This window comes from Marmota flaviventris, chromosome 18 (genome assembly GCF_047511675.1).
Source record: "Marmota flaviventris isolate mMarFla1 chromosome 18, mMarFla1.hap1, whole genome shotgun sequence".
In the NCBI taxonomy this organism is placed as follows: domain Eukaryota; kingdom Metazoa; phylum Chordata; class Mammalia; order Rodentia; family Sciuridae; genus Marmota; species Marmota flaviventris.
The window spans coordinates 48,177,345-48,196,986 of NC_092515.1; the positions used below are offsets into that span (position 1 = coordinate 48,177,345).

General features: G+C 42.0%; 1 protein-coding gene across 1 annotated transcript; it reads right to left on the reverse strand.

Annotated features, from left to right (window-relative positions):
* Nucleotides 1–6,364: 6,364 nt before the first annotated feature.
* Nucleotides 6,365–17,136, reverse strand: Nob1 (NIN1 (RPN12) binding protein 1 homolog). The gene is made up of 9 exons (XM_027933141.2): nt 17,052–17,136; nt 16,794–16,926; nt 15,049–15,179; nt 13,457–13,528; nt 13,139–13,264; nt 12,863–13,042; nt 11,920–12,017; nt 9,754–9,898; nt 6,365–7,087 (listed from the first exon to the last, which is right to left on the reverse strand). Exons 1-9 carry the CDS (start codon nt 17,112–17,114, stop codon nt 6,818–6,820), a joined length of 1,218 nt encoding a protein of 405 aa, XP_027788942.1. The 5' UTR covers nt 17,115–17,136; the 3' UTR covers nt 6,365–6,817.
* Nucleotides 17,137–19,642: the final 2,506 nt, after the last annotated feature.

Genomic DNA, 19,642 nt, shown 5'->3' on the forward strand with positions numbered 1-19,642 from the left:
AAAATGCTAATCTCATCAGTTGTGGTGGCACATGCCTATAATTCCAGCTATTTAGGAAGCTGAGGCAGGAGGATCACAAGTTTGAAGCCAACCTCAGCAATTTAGCAAGACCCTGATTCAAAATAAATAGAAAGGGCTGGGGATGTGGCTCAGTGGCAGAGCACACCTGAGTTTCTATCCCAGTATCAATCAATAAATAAATATAAAAAATGTAAACAAATAAATAAAATACTAATCTTTTCCAGAAACTCCCCCTAATATATGTCAGCATAACTTGGCTAAAGGATCCCAGATAGGGCTGGGGATGTGGCTCAAGTGGTAGCGCGCTTGCCTGGCATGCATGCGGCCCGGGTTCGATCCTCAGCACCACATACAAACAAAGATGTTGTGTCCGCCAATAACTAAAAAAATAAATATTAAAATTCTCTCTCTCTCTCTCTCTCTCTCTCTTTAAAAAAAAAAAAAAAAAAAAAGGATCCCAGATAGTTGATGGTGATGTAGGAACAGATGAGGCAAGACACGGAAGGCAGCAGGAAGCATATGTATTGTTGGTTATGGTTACCACCAGATTGAGAGGGAATGGCTTTCACCGTAAATAATTATTCCCCCTGAACCCCAAGTTCAGGCAGTTTCAGAACTTTATACCCAGTGTATAGTGGGAGGGGCTCAGAAGTTCACAATCTGCAGAAGTTCACACAAAAGCAGCTTTTTCTTTCACTTTTCTGGGCAAGTTAATGCTTCAGAGAAGAGGAGAGCTTCTTCTCCCCTTTCACAGAGCCTAATTAATAACATATTATCTTTAAAATGTAAACATCTCTGTGAAGCTCCTGCCTAAGGCCAGAGGTCTTGTTAAAGGATCTTATTTGCATTTATAGACACACTTCCAGTTTGAAAACTTTTACAAAATATTATGTAATTGTTACTATATTAGATAGTCCATAAATGTTTATGAAAAATTAGTAAAAAGGTGTTCAGCACCTGGAGTACTGATCTCTTTCAGGCCCAAGTCCAAGTAAGACAGAGTAACAGGAAATAGGAAGTTTAACTACATTGAACTCTCTCATATTCTTTTGCTGATAGTCCTAAGATCAATTTTGGTGAAGATTTCTGGAGACAATTAAGATTTTCTGGGGCTGGGGATGTGGCTTAAGAGGTAGCGCACTCGCCTGGCATGTGTGCGGCCCGGGTTCGATCCTCAGCACCACATACAAACAAAGATATTGTGTCTGCCAAAAACTAAAAAAAAATAAATATCAAAAATTCTCTCTCTCTCTCCCCCTCTTTCTCACCTCACTCTTTAAAAAAAAAAAAAAAAAGATTGTCTGTGGAGGAGGGGATGCCACTACAGTGAAAGATAAAATTAAATGTCAGTTAATTGTGTTCATGAGATAAAACAAGCAAATGTATTGTTTGGATCTTGATGCAAACAAAAAATTGTAAAAATACATCTTGGGAAAATTAAGGAATGACTATTATATGATCTTCAGAAATTACTATTCATTAGTTAGGTTGATAGTGGTGTGGTGATTAATTTACTATAGTTTGGACTGGGGATTGAATCCAGGGGTGCTCTACCACAGAGCCACATCCCCAGTCCCATTTTTTTTTTGGGGGGGGGGGTATTTTATTTAGAGACAGTCTCATTGAGTACATGGTGATTCATTATCCTTTTTTTTTTGTACTGGGGATTGAACCCAGGGGTGCTTTACCACTGAGCTACACCTGCAGCCCTTTTTATTTTTATTATTTTTATTTTTTAAAGAGAGAGAGAATTTTTTAATATTTATTTTTTTTTTAGTTTTTGGCGGACACAACATCTTTGTTTGTATGTGGTGCTGAGGATCGAACCCGGGCCGCACGCATGCCAGGCAAGCACGCTACCACTTGAGCCACATCCCCAGCCCCAGCCCTTTTTATTTTGAAACAGGGTCTCGTTAAGTTGCTGAAGCTAGACTCCAATTTGTACTCCTCCTGCCTCAGATACTTGAGTTGCTGGACATGAGCCACTGTACCCTGCTGCCCTTTTTTTTTTTGATAAGGAGTCTCACAAAGTTGCCCAGGTACTGGCCTTGAACTTGTGATCCTCCTGCCTCAACCCAACTAACTAGGATTATAGGCACATGCTACTACACACAGCTTCATTATCCTATTCTTAATTATATAGCCATTTGAAAGTTTACATTATAAAAAATTTCCAGCCACATGTGGTGGCACATGCCTGTAATCCCAGGGGCTGGGGGTAGGGGCTGGGGGGCTGGAGGTGGCGGGGAGTGGGGGACAGGAGGCATGTGAGTTCAAAGCCAGCCTCAGCAAAAGAGAGGTGCTAAGCAACTCAGTGGGACCCTGTCTCTAAATAAAATACAGAATAGGGCTGGGGATAAGGCTCAGTGGGAGAGTGCCTGAGTTCAATCCCCAGTACTTTAAAAAAAAAAAAAAAAAGGGTTAGGGATGTGGCTCAGTGGTTAAGTGCCCCAGGGTTCAATCTGTTACCAAAAAAAAAAAAAAAAAAACAAAACCCCCAAAATTTACAGAAAGACATTGGATTACTTGATGCTTTCAAATAAAATTTTACTTTGGAATAATTAAATATTTACAGAAAAGTTGTAGTACTCACATTTTACATACCTGTAAAACATATCAAATCTAAGGAATGAACTAACCTTCAAATTTGGGTTTTACTCTGTCCTCGTTTTCTCATCTGTACAAGGAGAATTTAGACTTTGATTTAAAAAAAATTTGTATTTTAGTTTTTTTAGAGTCTGACAGATTCTGTAATTTCTTTTTTTCTTTTCTTTTTTTTTTAAAGATAGAGTGAGAGAGAGAGAGAGAGAATTTTTTTTTTATATCTTTACTTTTTTATCTTTTATGTGGTGCTGAGGATCGAACCCAGTGCCTCATGCATGCTAGGCGAGTACTCTACCACTGAGCCACAACCCCAGCCCAGAGAGAGAATTTTTTAATATTTATTTTTTAGTTTTCGGCAGACACAACATCTTTGTTTGTATGTGGTGCTGAGGATCGAACCCGGGCCACGCATGCCAAGAGAGCGCGCTACCGCTTGAATCACATCCCCAGCCCATCTTTTTTTCTTTTTCTTTTCTTTTTTTTTAATTGTGTATGGACTCAATGCCTTTGTTTTTATGTAGTGCTAGGATCAAACCCAATGCCTCACACTTACGAGGCAAGTGTTCTCCATTGACCCACAACTCCTGTCCCATGATTTTGTGTTTAATCATTAATTTTTATTACTGAAATAATCCATGAGCACATCTTTTAAAAATATTTTTGTTTGAATACTTAAAGAGAATTTTATGTATTTATTTGGTGCTGGGGATTGAACCTGAGGTGCTTTCCCACTGAGCCACATCCCTAGTCCTTTTTATTTTTGAGACCATTTCTTGCTAAGTTGCTGAGGTTGGCCTTGAACTTGTGATCCTCCTGTCTCAGCCTGCAGAGCTGCTGGGATTGCAGGCTGTACTGCTGTGCCTGGCTTCTTTCTTCTTTTCCTTCTTTCCTCTTCCCCTTCTCCTCCTCCTTCCTCTTCTTTCTCCCCTTCCTTTTTTTTTTTAATGGAATATATTCTCCAATAGTTTCTAAGAAAGAATAAATGGAAAGTAAATTTTCTTACACATTGCATATCTACCTGCCTGCCTGTGTAGAATTCTAGGCTGAAAATTGTCCCTTAGGACTTTGAATGCCCTGATATATGCTCTCCAGGTTTTGGGGTCGTTGAGGAGAATTTTTCATTATCTGCTTCCTGATCATTTGGATCTGACCCACTTTTTCTCTCTCTAAACATCTGAGATCTATTTATTCCTAATGTTATAACTTCCAACTTTCTCTTATGGATTTGTTTTTGGTGTGATAGCTAAGATATCATTGCCTAATCCAAAGCCATGAAAATTTAAACAAGTGGGTTTTTTAAAGAATTTTCCTCTTTGAGGTAAATTTTATGTATGAGATTGGGTAGGGAATAAACCCCCATTTTATAGATAAGGAAACTGAGGCACTAAGTGGTTATGTGACTGCCCATGGTCATATAGATCTTCAATGGAATAGTCTAGAACGTGAACTCAAGCCACTGGGCTTCACAGTCAGCTCCCATCCCGTGCTGAGTTAGAGCCCTTAGTCTGGCTTCAGGTAAACTACTAATGCTCTTCTCTTTTTAATATTTTTAAGCTGTAGATGGACATAATACCTCTATTTATTTTTATGTGGTGCCGAGGATTCAGCTCAGTGTTCACATGTGCTAGGCAAGCACTCTACCACTGATCCACAACCCCAGCCCCTAATGCTCTTCTCTTTGGCCCTGGTTGCTTAGTCTGTAAAAAAAAATGTGGGGTTGGGGCCATACTGTCTTCCCACCTTAATTTGTTGTCAGTACAAGTTCATGATTCCCCTGGTCTTTTCTGAAGCAGGCTTTAGTCCCATGAGGATACAGTGTCCTCAAGGTCCCTTCCCATACCCCCAGGGAATAGGCCAGGCCCCTGGAGCTGTGAAGCTTTGTTGATTGTCTTCATTATCTGGAAATACAGCAGAAGTAGGAGAGAATCCTCAGGAGTCGCCCCATCTGCCTCCTGATGGAAGAATACAAACAGCCTCATTAGGCACCTGTTCATACACAGTGTCCACACGCACAGCTGCTTTTTCTGCACAAGTAGTCCCCAAAGCTCCCTTGCTTTTCTCTGAGCTGTGAATGATGGACTTTGTACATTAGCTCAAGAGCCATTCTTGGGCCTGTCTGGGGACCTGGGTATCTGTTGTCCTCAGTGGTTCCTGTGGATACCAGTTATCCCTGGAGTAAAAAGGTTCTGTGTTAGGGGAGGAAAGTTTCCTCTACTGTAAACCCTGTTCTTTTCTGTCTTCCTGTCTCCCAGCACCGTCACTGCCTGACAGGACATATGCCATTATGTTGGACTTCCTGTGTTTGTGTCTTGCAGGAATTTTGTCATGTTACGTATTGCCTGAATTAGGTCACCCTCTATTTGGTTAATAACATTGGTTAAATTGAACTCTTTTGAAATGACATTCATTTGCTGTGCTGGCATTTTGTCCGATGTAGCACATCTGGATAGACTACACAGTATAGAAGGGACTCCAATGTTCATGCTTGGTCCTCTTCATCCCCACAAGTAGCTCTTCAGCTTTTATACAAAAACAAAAAAATGAGGGAACTCATTTTCTCCTGGCTGGTCTACGTCATGCATTCAGTTCCACACACAGATATTCAAATCACTTCAGATCCAGGCACCAACCTCCATGAGGGATGTATAAAGCCAAGCCACACCTAGTCCCCAATACTGGAAGCAACAGTCAGTAAATGTGCACCAGCCTCCCTTGCCATCTTGGCTCAAATAATTAGTCTCATTACTATCTTAATTATACGAGAGTCTCTTGTGTAAAAATCTACCTCCAAATACATATGTACACAAACTGTGTGATCATCCAACTTCTCCACTGTAGATTTCTTCCCATCTGTAGGCGCTGGGGTGTCAGTATCTAATAATTTGGGGACTATTATTCTAGACATCCCAGAGTTGGTTCATTTTTCTTGGTGCCGGGGCTTGGACACAGGGCCTTTTGTACATGCCAGGCAAAAACTCGATTAATGAGCTATACCAATTCCCTTTTTTTTTTTTGGTTCTGGGGGATTCAATCCATGGGTGCTATACTCCCAGACCTTAATTTATTTTTTATTTAAATTCTGAAACAAGATCTCACTAAGTTTCTGAGGCTGGCCTTGAACTTGTGATCAAGTAAAGGCTGTAAACTGTCTTATAAATTAAAGGGGCTATTGTAAAGTACTTAATGTAGACACTGTAATATGCTTATATGCTTGAACATGTAGCTTTCTACAGTGAAGTACCAGGCAACTGAAAAGAAAAAAACTCCTGATCTCTGAACTGACATTGATTTTCAGCACTGAGTATTTATTTTGGGGTACATCAGGGATTGAACTCAGGGGCATTCACCACTGAGCCACATCCCTAGCCCTACTTTGTATTTTATTTAGAGACAGGGTCTCACTGAGTTGCTTAGTGCCTTGCTTTTGCTGAGGATGGTTTTCAACTGTCGATATTTTCAGCCTCCCAACCCTCTGGGATTACAGGCATGTGCCACCACGCCTAGCCTAAGTATTTATTAAATAATAAATTTACCAATATTAAATATCTTGAGTTTGATAAGTGAGAGATACTTAGGTAAAAGACCATCCTTTTCCTAAGAGACAAAGGCTGAAAGAGAGCGAGTGGGACAAGATGTTAAAGAAGTGTGAATCGGGTGAAAGGCTGTGGAGTTCACGATACCAAACTTTTCTGAATGACTAAAATTTTTCAAAATAGAGGTTAAAAAAAAAAATCAGGGCTCAGTTTTCCTATGCAATATTTATTATAATTTTTGGCAGAAAGATAAATCTAGACTCTTAATCCTTGCACATACAGCTTGTTAAGCCTTCACATTCCCTAAGATGCAAGAACCTGGTTCACTGCATAGAAGCTTGCAACCATGTTTATTAGAAAAATATTAACATTTGGAAATTCCTTCCGTTGAAGGTTTAAAATTTGCTCCAGGGCATCACTCTTTCTGTTCTCCTCAAATTTCCATTGACAAAGCAGAAGTTCCAGCTCTGGATGCTCCAAGACAAAGGGTGGCTCAGTCCCGCCACAAACCCCACACAACACTGGGAGTCATGCAGCAGCACCGCGAAGCTCGGCCTGTCATTTCCACCCAGATGGTTCTAGGAACAACACAGTTGGGGGAATGAGACAGCAGAACTCCTTAGTGACTGTGATCGAGTCTGCCTGCAAAAGCTCACACTTCACCTTTTCTTCACAAACTTCTTTCTAGAGGCATTGGGATTTAATCGTCTTCGCCCAGCTCCCAAAGTGCTGTCCCGGAGCTGCAGGGTAGCTGAGCGGCTGGAGATGTCATTCTCTGCAAAGGGAGAGACCCCTGCTATGTAGTCAGGGGCAAACACATCGGTCTTCTGCCTGGCCTTGCGGGAGAGTCGCAGCTGAGGGAAGCGCTGATCCTCAGTCAGGTGGGGGTTGATGGCATATTTGCCCCCTTTGGGCATGGGAAGTGAGTACTGCAAGAAAGAGGAGGGAAGGCTGTCAAAAGAGGGAGCCAGTCACATGTTTATAGACTCTGTGTACCACTCTCACAATAGGAAGTGTGCATGAGCAGCTCTGAAATGGCAGTGTGTGTTCTAGGGCCACGCAAATAACTTAAGAGTGATGGGAAATGGTTCTAACGGGTATCATTCTGAACATGGTTGGGCAGGGCTAGGATGCACTCTGTGATGTGGGGTTGACATTGAATGTACCCAGGCCCAGATCTTTGCTGCTAAAAATCATTCTCTGTAAAAAGGAGCAGAGCCGGGCTGGAGTTGTGACTCAGTGGTAGAGCACTCGCCTAGCGAACTTACGAGGGCTTGGCTTCGATCCTCAGCACCACATAAAAAATAAACAAATAAAATAAAGATGTTTAAAAAAAAAAAAAAAAAAAGGAGCAGAGCCCCTGAAAGAAATGGCTGACTCTAGGTTAGGGCAGGAGAGCCTGGGAACAATTTCCTATACCAGAAAGTGAGAACCTGTTCAAAGAATAATTGGGACATGTCAAAAGGACACAGAAGGCAGCTTGAAGGGGCTCTCGGTGATCAAACATGAAACAATTTGAGCCTCAAAATGATGACTATAGTAGGATCACAGCCAGTAGATTAAAGTATAAATTCACAGGACCATACTCATAAATGGAATAGAAGTATAAGTTCCTCTTTATGAGTAAAACACTAATAATAAACAGAAGAGTTGATGGAATTAGAAAATCACCATTTGGGACTGGGGCTGTGGCTCAGTGGTAGAGCGCTCGCCTAGCAGGTGTGAGGCATTGGGTTTGATCGTAAAAATAAATAAATTATACGTATTATGTCCATCTACAACTAAAAAAAGAAAGAAGGGGGATAGGAAGGACAGCAGAATAAAATAGCACTACTATTGCTGTATGTATATACGTAATTGTAAGGCCAATGTGATTCAGCAATCTGTACACTCAGAAAAAGGAGTAATTATACCCCATTTGATTCAAATATATGTCAAGATCACTGTACTGTCATGTTTAACTAATTAAAACAAATTTAAAAAAAAAAAAGAAAATCACCATTTGGCAATCATCACTGAAATAAATGATTTAGGCACCTTTAACTAGAGTATGTTCCCACAGATAAATTATTAATTATAAATAATTTTCTTTTTGATAGTGGAGATTAAACCAAGGATTGTTTTACCACTGAGCTGAGTTCCCAATTCTTTATATATTTTTTTTATTGTGACGCAGGGTTTCATTAAGTTGCTGAGGGTCTCACTGAGTTACTGAAGCTGGCCTTAAACTTTGTGATCCTCCTGTCTTAGCCTCTTGTGCCACTAGGATTACATGTGTATGCCACTGTAATTAAAAATAATTTTACAATGTATCTATTAGAAACTACCTTAACCAAGTGATCAGAGTTAATATCACCAGTAACTATGCAACTAATGTACCCTCTGCTATAATGCACGAGAACACAATATTATCACTTTGTGGGTATTCCTGACCAACATGCATATAACCTGAAATGATGAGTAATATCAGACAAATCTGAGAGAGGGGAATGTGAAGGTCATGAAGGATGAAAGATTTGAGATATCACTCCAGTTTAAAAGGGACTCAAATGTGAGGAGTCATGGTAACACCTTAACTCCAGCTATTCCAGAGGCTGAGGCAGGAGGATCATAGGTTTCAGGCCAGTTTGGGCAACTTAATGCAACCGTGTCACAAACTAAAAATAAAAGAAGGGCTGAGGTTGTAGCTCAGTGGTAGAACACCCCCAGGTTTAATACTCATACTGTATTTTTTTTTTTTGGTGGTGGTGCTGGGGATTTGAACCCAGGGCCTTGTGCATGTGAGGCAAGCACTCTACCAACTCAGCTCTATCCCCAGCCCTCCATACTGCAAATTTAAAGTTGCAAAATAGTGCAGAGAATTAATACTCTCCCTTCACCTGGATGTCTGTGTTGATCTTTAACTATATCTGCTCTATCATCCTCTTTCTAAATATATATACACATGTCTATTTTTTTCTGAACTACTAGAGTGTATACACGTAATGATCTTTTGCCCTTAAAACAAAGACTGATTTTATATACTGTGTTACAGTACAGTTATCAAAAATGTATATTTCTGTGTTCAGCTTTTCAACTTACCTATAAATCTAAAATTACCTCAAAAACAAAGTTAAAATATTCTCCTCAGGTACTATTGGCACATTTGCTGCTTGGGGGACACTGGTGTCAAGGTCACCTGACCTTGTGTTTCCCATCTCTTCATTCACCTCTCCAGATTTCCTTGCAACAAATCTGAGGCTGCTGTGTCCAGCCCTGGCCTCTCTTCCATGCAGGGCCTTCACTGTTCCCTTCCTTGCTGCTTTATGGGGCTTCTGCAGATTGTGCCCATCCCCCAACTCTTGTACCAGCCTCCTCTGTATCCCAGAGGCCCTCCAACATGTGGCCCCTCAGCACTCAGTGCAGAGTTACTAGCTACTTCTCATTAGATTGCAAACTCCTCAAGAAACGCATGAGGCTGGCGCACACTGCCTATTGGATACCCACGCCACAGGCTTTTAAGCCTGTATCTCCTGGACATGGCTGGACCAGCTTTTCTTCTGTCCTCTGGTCATTCTGATTCTGGTGTTAGTGGCATGAGGAACACGTGACTCACCCGGAGGCCTCGAGGATTCAGCACCTTGGGGTTGCGGGAGAAGTGCATGTGCAGGGTGCCGTCGTCACTGACCGTCACAGACACTTTCTTCAGCGTCTTGTTCCCACAATGTGCACAGAACTCTCGGCTCATATCAGACGTTGTCCTGGGAGACCCAAAAGGACATGTTGTGTACTGGCAGCACAGGTAGCAAACTCAACCCATAGCACAAGGCGAGTTCATGCCTTTTAAATGGAGAAAAAGCTGAACCACATTATTCTTGTCTTTATAAAAACAAAGGCCGCTGATCTCCTGAATGAAGATATAAGTGAAAAGCTGCTGTCTTCCTCAGAGGGGAAAGGCAAATGCCACATGGAGCAAGTCACTATGAAAACCAGCAGGATGCTGTTATATTAATAACGAACTTTTACTAAACGTTGCCAGGTTCTATTTTCCAAGTTTAACGTCAAAATAATCCTGTAAGGTCCATACTATCTCAATTTCACAGAAAGGGAAACTGAAGCAAGCTAAGGCACCCTGCTGAAGGTCACATCACATGGCTAGTAACCAGGCAGTCTGGCTGTAAAATGACAGCTCTCGACATCGTTGTCCTTTCTCCAAGTGCATATTATCTACCTTGTCCCCAAATGCCAGTTTGGGCGTTAACTCAGGAGGTGGCAAGAATTTCTTCTTAATGCATCGCAGAGGAAACACTGTGTAACCCGGCATGTTGATGAGTGTGGGTGCAGAAGGCAGACCCGAGGCCTGGCCTCCTCCTCTCCGCTCAAGCTCCTGAGGAGGACCTTGGACAGTAAAACTGCTATTGTCAAGGGCTAGGCAGGAGCCTGCATCTGTCTCTCAGGGCTCCCCACGAACTCCTAATGGTCTGATGAGCGCTGTGTGAACTGGCTGGAGAAGCCAATTCCCTCATCTGCAGTCTCCTGAGTGAACTCAATGCCTCTACACAGATGCTGGAACTAATTATTCCACGTAAGAAACCATCTAGTCATTGTACTAATCTCACAAATATGCAGAATACTGCCCAAGCATTTTTAAGAACGAGCATTAAATATGGGAATAAGGGCTTTTGTACAAAGGACAATGGGGGAAATTGGGATCTTATGAAGCAAGCAGCTTTACTCTGAAAAGTATGGTTCATTTAGGTACGAGGAGACAGAAAAATTAAAGGAAGGTTCAGAAAAAGCATGGGCTGATGAAGTCCCTGACAGAACTGCATAGGATGGTGGTGAGCTGGACCCCTGGGCCATCAGGGAAGGGTTATTTTTAAGCCTCAGGGAAACAAAGTCACACCAGGTTACTCCCCAGTGCGGCAGCTTTGGGGGCCCAGTGAGAGACACCTTGACAGGCCTCTGCAACATACAATCTGTAAAATGACCAGTTCCAGCCACACATGTGGGATGGCTAGAAGCTAGCCCAGGCTAAGTCCCTTCTACTCCAACCAGAACCCTGCCCACAGAATACTAGTCCCACCACAGGAAGACAATTGGAGCCTGGAGAGAAATGCAGAGAAAGGAACAGTCAATAAACTACAGTTCACCCGGAGGGAGCACTTCCTATGTGCCAAATACCCTGCCAAATTCTTTAAATGATCTACCTTCCTAGTTCCTCACAACCCTTTCAATTTTATTTAAGAGGAATCTGAAGCAGAGAAGGGAAGCAACTTTTGAAAATCACACAGGTAATAGAAGGGATCTGGATGTGAACACACATACTCTGGGTTCCTCCATCTAATAGAAAAATTTCAGGTATAGAAGCAAACAGAAGAGCAAAATGACCTCCAAGTACCTCTCACAACTTTATCAACTACCAACTGATGGCTCATCTCACTTCATCTCTACTCCTACCCACTCCTTCCACTTGTGTATTATTTCAGAGCAAATCCTAGACAGTCCACCCACAAATGTTTCAGTACATATCTCTAGAGAATCAATGTTCTTTGTTCTGGAACCCACATCCTTAATGCTAATATCACTGAAGATAAGGTGGGAGGTCACTGGCAACCTGTCCCAGGGATTCACTGGTGGAAGTGGAACGCAGGCCACATAGGAATGATGAAGTGGAAGGAAAAGACCTATAACACAGGGTTCTCTTTCAGGAAGTCTGTATTAGGGGTAGGAAGAGAGTATTCAACAGAGGGGCCCTGGCCCCAGATTATCAGCTACCTACTTGAAACAGCCATGACAGCGCAAAATGTAGCTCCGAGCCTCCCGGATCAGCATGCCATTCACCGCCAGCACATGCAGCCCCATCTGCAGCAGGACATTCTGCAACCAACAAGTTAAAGAATAATGAAAATAAGTTTTAACAATGGCTTTGTAACTAGTTAAGTGAACTCTGCATACACTGATTTGGCTTGTGATCTGTGGCTTTTGTTAAGGGAAGTGAGCTTGGCATGCCTTGATACAGAGAGGAGGACCCAGGTTTCTCTCTAGCTGCAACCACTGGAGCCTGTGCTCACCATTAGCAATCCTCTCAAGAGAGACGTTTATTTTGTCAGGGGAAAATATTCTCCCTGTTATCGTTACATACCTAAGCCCAGAACTACACACACTGAAAGGAAAGCATCAACTGACTGTGAATCTTGGTTTTTTTTTTTGTTAATGTATTTAAATTTAAATATATTTTTTAGTTGCAAATGGACACAATACCTGTATTTATCTTTTTATGTGGTGCTGAGGATCAAACCAAGGGCTTCACATGTACTAGGCAAGCAATCTACCACTAAGCCACAACCCTAGCACCCTATGAAACTTAAATATTAAAAATTCAACATACTGAGACTGGGGTTGTGGCTCAGCTATACAGCGCTCATCTACCATGTGCAAGGCCCTAGGTTCGATCCTCAGCACCACATAAAAATAAAAAAAATAAATAAAGGTATTGTGTCCAACTACAACTAAAAAATAAATATTAAAAAAATTTAACACACTACACAAATTTTATTACTATATGATATGATTGTGTGGCCTCTAAGCAAAATTTGCAATTACCAAAGAGCACAGGTGAAGTTTCTAGAACCAGGAAAATTAGCAGGACACAAAAGCAGCTCTGTATACATCACCAATCTCCACAGGATCACTGCTGGTGACAGGCCCACCATCCTACCCACCTGCATGGCGAAGTCTGTAGTCACACAGCCAACCCGCACATCCTTCGGGACATCGCACTGTTCTAGCTCTTGATGGATCTGCTTGATGTTGCTGGGGGTTATCCACCCACCCCCGTCATCACTATCTTCATCTTTCCTTTCTTCAACTCCCTCCTCCTCATCTTCCTCCTCTCTGTCAATCTGAAACATCAATAGAATTCACAAACTGCCAGCCCACAGGAACGGTGAGGAGAATTTGCATTGTTACTAGAAAGAGATTTTAAGTCAGGGCCTTACCAGCAGCTCCTGTAGTTCACGTTCAATATTAGGCAGAGGGTTCTTCCAGAACAAGAAGGAACTGAATTCTAGGTTCTCAGGCTCATCAGCTGGGTGTCTATCTGTCTTTTCTTGTGGGGGTTTAGGCTGAGATTTTAAAAAAATAATAAAAGTAAAAATGGAGTTATAGGTGACTGCATGACATACAAGTCAGACTACACAGAGCTGGACAAACTATGCTGTTGGCCCAGGTAATTCTGATTTGCTATAAACAGACTGTGGCGCTGGGACATGTGGCAGCAAAAAGCCTGATGAATGGGGGCTCATCTAAGGAATTACCTTGGAGGGCAGATGAAAACCGGAAATGTGCAGAGGAGTTTCTGGATGCTGAATTGAGGAGCTCACTTTAACCTTAAAATAAATAAATAAATAAATAAAAGTAATTAGAGCTGGGTGTGGTGGCGCATGCTTGTAATCCCGTGGCTCAGGAAGCTGAGGCAGGAGGATCACAAGTTCAAAGCCAGCCTCAGCAACTCAGCGAGACCATATCTCTTAATAAAATATGAAAAAGAGCTGGGGATGTGATCAGTGATTAAGTGTCTCTGGGTTCAATCCCTCATGCATGTGTACCCCCTGCCCCAAAGAGGTAACCAGAAAAACCCACTATTATTTTCCCCTGGTTATAAATATCAAAGATATCTAACATTAGCCAGGTGTGGTGGCACAGGCCTGTAATCCCAACAACTTGGGAGGCTTAAGTGGGAAGATTGCAAGTTTGAGGCTAGCCTTGGAAACTTAGTGAGACCCTATCCCAAAATTAAGCTAAAATAGGGCTGGAGACATAGCTCTGTGTTAAAAAGCATCTCTGGGTTCAATGTTCAGTAACAAAAAGGGAAAACATTAAAAAAAAAAAGGGGGGGGGGATAACAATATTCAGTGATCTTAACACCACTAAAATGAGTACTTCAGAACTTTTTTTTTTTGCATCACTGGGGACCTCACCCAAGATCTTGAGCATGCTAGGCAAGTGTTCTACCCATTGAATTACATAACCAGTCCTTTTAAAAATTTATTTTGAGACAGGGTCTGTGAACTTGTGATCCTCTTTCCTCAGCCTCCCAAATACGGGTGTGTGCAACCAAGCCTGGACACTTGTTTTTTAACCATTATACACAGACCTGTAACAAACATGATTACCTGTACAATTTGGTTAAAATAGTTAACATAAGTGGCTTAGAGTGGAATTGCTTGGTTAAAGGATATGCTTTTGATATGGAACATGTAATTCTTTGCCAAATGCTGTGGAAAAGGATGACTTTTAGAAATCATAGTTGGGGTTGGGAATGCAGCTCAATGGTAGAATGCTTGCATAGCACAGCATGGATAAGGCCCTGGGTTCAATCCCCAGCTTGAAAAAATATATTAAAAAAAATAAACCAGAGGTTGACAGTTACCAACCAGCTACACTGTGTTCAGAAAATCAAAGTCAGAGTTTATATAAAACCACTAAAATATTCCCTTCACCATCATCCTGCCAAAATGTTGTGGAAACACAAAAGTATGTATTCTAGGACTTTAGACTCTGGATTGGAGAACTCTAAACCTGCTAAAAACAAGCGAGGACAGTTATGAATAGGTACAAATGTGCGCCACCAAAGTCTTAACAACAGGAGATCAAGCAATTCTTTGTCAACACTATTAGAATTAGATTATTACTGTTCATTATTTGGTTTCCCCAATCCTCTGGCCTGGAAAGAGGTAATGGGACCCAAGCACAAATATGCCATCACTCTCTTCAACCTAACCAACCTCAACAGAATCCACAGTTTTGAAGGTAGGAAGGATTGAAAGAAATGGCAAGTACACGGTGCTCCTTCTTTTTTACTTCCAGAAAGAATTCAGTGATAAAACCCCCAACCCTCCTGATTTACCTTTTCTGGTTCTTGTTTTAGATGAGACACCCCAACAAATTCTGCTTCCAACTGGTAAGTGAGTGCCAGCACTTGGATATCTGTGGCAGAGAGGCTGGGATAGTCTCCAGTTTTCTTTGAAAATTCAGTCACTGTAAACAAGAAACTGACATTAGTTAAGGGTGAAAAACAATACAACCTTGGGTAACCAAAACAAGTATGAGAAAAATCACTATCACATAAAAATGCCAACACTTTCATCCATTTTCTAACTTATTTCTAATTATGACTAAAAAATTTGTATTCTTTACCAAGAGTTAGGCCAAATAGGTTTACTATAACATACTTATCAAGCGCAGATGAAGGAACAGAAGAAAGTTAATAGAAACTCATTGAAAACCAGCATAATATTTGACCATGATTAGAGTTCCTTACTGAAGCTTTGGTATTACCATTATTTTTGTGATAATGAGGATTCAACCCAGGGGTGCTCTAACCACTTTATTTTTTTGAAATAGGGTCTACATTGTTGAGGCTGGCCTTGAAACTTGTGATCCTCCTGCCTCAGCCTCTCAAGTCACTAGGATTATAGGCACACACTGCTGTGCCCAGCCTGAAGGTTTGGCATTATGTAAGCCCTCTTCTCCCCTACCTCTAAAATTCTTTGATTCTAAGTATAACAATCTACATTTAAAAAATGGACAGTCATATTTCAAAAAGGAGTAGAAAGCTGATTTAACCATATGTATAGTCTGATGAAACAAAAATATTTAAAAACAGCCAGTTTTTTGAAAAAATAATTACAATATGCACAATACATAGTAAATGCCAGCTATTACTACTGTATATACTGTATATACTAACAAAACACAATAAAATATTCTGGTAACAGATGCCTTTTGCTACAACAACACAAAGAACAAGTACACTGATAACATTTTCTAAAAAAGATAAATAGCAACTACAATTTATTGTCCACTTACTATGTACTAGATACCAAGTTGAAAGCTTTACATGTTAATTTCATTCTCAACCAGATCCTACTAAGTACTATTAGTACTTTCTCAGAAAGATTAAGTACTTTGCAAAGATCCCACAGCTAGTAATCTGGGGGAAATCAAACTAGCAGAGAAGCAGTTTGAGCAGCCTCCCAACCGCTAAAATACTTCCAACCACAGACAACCTTTCTTGAATATCACTGCTTATTAAGCCAAGGGATAACTAGTTTTTAAAAAAAATCTAACGCAAGGCTTAGCAATATTCCTTTCTCTGGGCTGAAGCTGACCTCCTTAACAGCTATCACCCTAAGGAAATGGACAAGACTGAGAGATCTGTATTCTTTGATTTATTTAATTTTTGCGTGGAGATGGAACTCAAGGCCTTACCCATGCTAGGCAAGCCATCTGCCATCTTCTACTTAGAATCCAAATTAGTTTAATGCATTCTTACAAAGTGCTGGACACGGTGCCAAGTGACAAATTACTCATTTAACGTCCACAGCAACCTGGTTGGAAGGTGCTATTATTCGCGTTTTACAGTTGAGGCCCACAGTCTGAGTGATACACCCGACAGCACAGAGCTAGGCAGTGGTAAGCCCGGCTGAGTTCGGGCCTGGGAAGCCTCTCTCACAAGGGTCTAGAACGTGCTGTCGCCAAGTCAAATACTCTGACAAAGCAACCAGATCCGCACGCAACTCGCACCCAAGCAAGTCGCCTGTGGACTCTGGGCCCCGGCTTCGAGGACGATGCTGAGGCAGAGGCACTCACCCAGCCGCACATACTCCGGGAAGGGCTGTTTGAACCGCAGCTCGTAGGGCAGGACGGCGAGCCGCCGGCGCGTGGCCTTGTCCCGAATCTCGCTGACCACCTCCCGGATGGTGTAGATGTTCTTCCCGATGTCCTGCGGGGAAACCAGCCCAGCTCAGCTCACGCTCGCCCGCTCCAAGTCCCGCCCCTCCCGATCCCATGCGCTCCCTCAGGGGTTGCCAGCTGAGATTCCACTCTTCGGGGCTGGAGCTCCCGTACCTGCAAGGCAGCGTCCCGCAGGAAAGCCCCAGCATCCGCCACAACGTGCTCCACCGGCGCCATGTTGCTGGGGCGGGCACGCAACGCGCTTGCGCCCGCCCCTGCCCCTACATCGCAATCCAGGCCTCGGGAACCGGGAGGTGCGGCCGCGATTTAACAGCGCCCCCTGGCGACCACGCCCACGTCACCGGACTCAGTGTTCCCTTTGCTCGTAAGCAGCGACTCTCCAACCCAGCTAGGGAGGTGCGGGGCAGTGTTCAATCTTGGGATTTGAGGGAAGGGACAACTAAGGAAATCTGCTTCAACATCCACTCCTCAGTACTTTTTAACTTTTTTTTTTTTTTTTTTTTGGTACCAGGGATTGAAACCAGATATGCTTAACCCCTGAGCCACAACTCCATACCTTTTTATTTTGAGACAGGGTCTCAGTAAGTTGCTCAGGGACTTGCTAAATTGCTGAGGCCAGCCTTAAACTAGCAATCCTCCTTCCTCAGCCTCCCCAGTCTCTGGGATTACAGATGTAAGCCACTGTGCCTAGCAGTAACTTTCTTAAAATTTCAAGTAAATATATACAGATATATATTCAAGTACATATATACAGATATATAAAATTTAGTCAATACAGACCACCTAATTTAATTGTAACGATCCTATGAGATAGGTACTATCTTCAGGTAAGTAATAGTTACTTAAGACCAAGAGGCCCAGATAACTTACCTAGGAAGTGGTGGTAACCAAGTAATCCTCAAACTGACTTGGTGATACATTCTTATCCATTATGCTATATGGCCAGTGTTTATGTACTCCCACTTCATTTTGAGCAACTCAGGTTCAGGGTCTATGTTTTATTTATCTTAGTATCCTCATCCCACTTCCCTAAGCAAAGCACAGAATTTGTTAGAAAATAGTTTCTTACTGAATTGAATGGAAGGGATAATAGTTTCCACATTTCCTTTCAAATTAGAGAGTCCATAATTATGAGAACTAGCCTAATACATGCTAGCAATTTTAGCAGAATGTTGACTTGAGTCTGTATATTCTATCTTTATCCAAAATCTATTCATCAGGTTTCCACTCCAATTTTATATCTTACCTGTGATTTATCTGACCTCAGAAGTCCTTTGGTGCCCTGATAGTATTCATCAGCAGCTACCCACATCCCTTTTCCTTCCTTTAACTTTTTCTGTATCCATCTTTCTTAGCCCTCAAGTCAGTGTGTCTGTCTGTCTCTCTCTCTCTCTTTTGTATTAGGGATTGAACTCGGGGGTATTCAACCACTGAGCAACATCCCCAGCCCTATCTTGTATTTTATTTAGAGATAGGGTCTCACTGAGTTGTTCAGTGCTTCACCCTTACTGAGACTGGCTTTGAACTTGGCGATCCTCCTGCTTCAGCTTCCTGAGCTGCTGGGATTACAGGCCTGCGCCACCATGCCCAGCTCAAGTCTCTTCAACCTCTAGAGCCTACCTGTGCTACCTACCTATCCTAAAATAGTGCAGCTAAAGGCGATTTCCAGTTTTCTAGTATATCCTGCTGTTTTGTTTTTTATTTTTCAGCTTTCCCAGATTATCTGCAGGATCTGAAATTACTGAGCACCTCCTTTCTCTGGATTGTCTTGCTTTGCCTGGTTTGGGTGATTCTCTGTGATCCTGGTTTCTCTGCCTCATGGATGGCTTTTCACCCTCTTTCATTGACTCTTTTTGTCTTACAACCATGGTACCCTCCATAGAACCATCTTAGCATTTTTGTTTATCCACCTCTGCATTTGTTTCAGCAATACTATCTATCTCCAAGACTTCAATAATCACATTTGAGGATCTCTTTTCCCAAATCATCTCCTCCTCCTCCTTCTTTTCTCTCCGCCCCCGCCCCCGCCCCCTGCAGTACTGGAGATTGAAGCCAGGAGCACTCTACCACTGAGCTCTATCCCCAGCCCTTTTTCTTTTATTTTTGAGACAAGATCTTGCTAAGTTGCCCAGACTGTGCTCAAAATTACAATCCTCCTGCTTCAGCTTCTCCAGTTGTTGGAAATACAAACTGTGCATCAAGGTGCCTGGTAAACTCCTCCCAAATTCTTTGTCCAATCCCTGTCTTATTTCCCAGCCCTCTTTTCCATGAAACTTCCATCTGAAAACTTCTGGCATCTTCACTCAGGAGGAAAGTTTAAACTGATATAATTATCTGTTCCCCTCAAACTTTTTACAATTGCTAGAGTCCCTATTTATTATCATTATTATTAAAGGCATTACCAACCAAAGCATTCAAGTTAAGAATCTCTGAGTCATCCTCATCTCCACCCTCACTCTCAACCAGTACTCATTTCTCTCAGAACACTGTGTTGACGCCACTCTGAAATGTTTGTGGTATCTGGATCCCTTCCACATCCATTACCATTACTCTAATCGAGTTTTTATCTTTTTCCCAGAAAATAAAATTCCTTCAACACTACTATTGCAGTCTCTAATTTCTCCTTTCCCAGTTGATCATCCACATTGACCTAAAAGTGGAGGAAAGATGTGGGAACTTGACTCCCTACTGAAGGAGAGTTATTGAAATTTGCAGGTTATCACTTTAAATGCTAACGAATGATC

Coding starts and splice junctions, on each gene's coding strand:
- Nob1 (XM_027933141.2), bottom strand. CDS start 17,114: ATGGCGCCGGTGGAGCACGTTGTGGCGGATGCTGGGGCTTTCCTGCGG. Junction 13,043..13,138: donor GTGAACTACAGGAGCTGCTG/GTAAGGCCCTGA, acceptor TTGATGTTTCAG/ATTGACAGAGAGGAGGAAGA. Junction 12,018..12,862: donor CTACAGACTTCGCCATGCAG/GTGGGTAGGATG, acceptor TGTTGGTTGCAG/AATGTCCTGCTGCAGATGGG.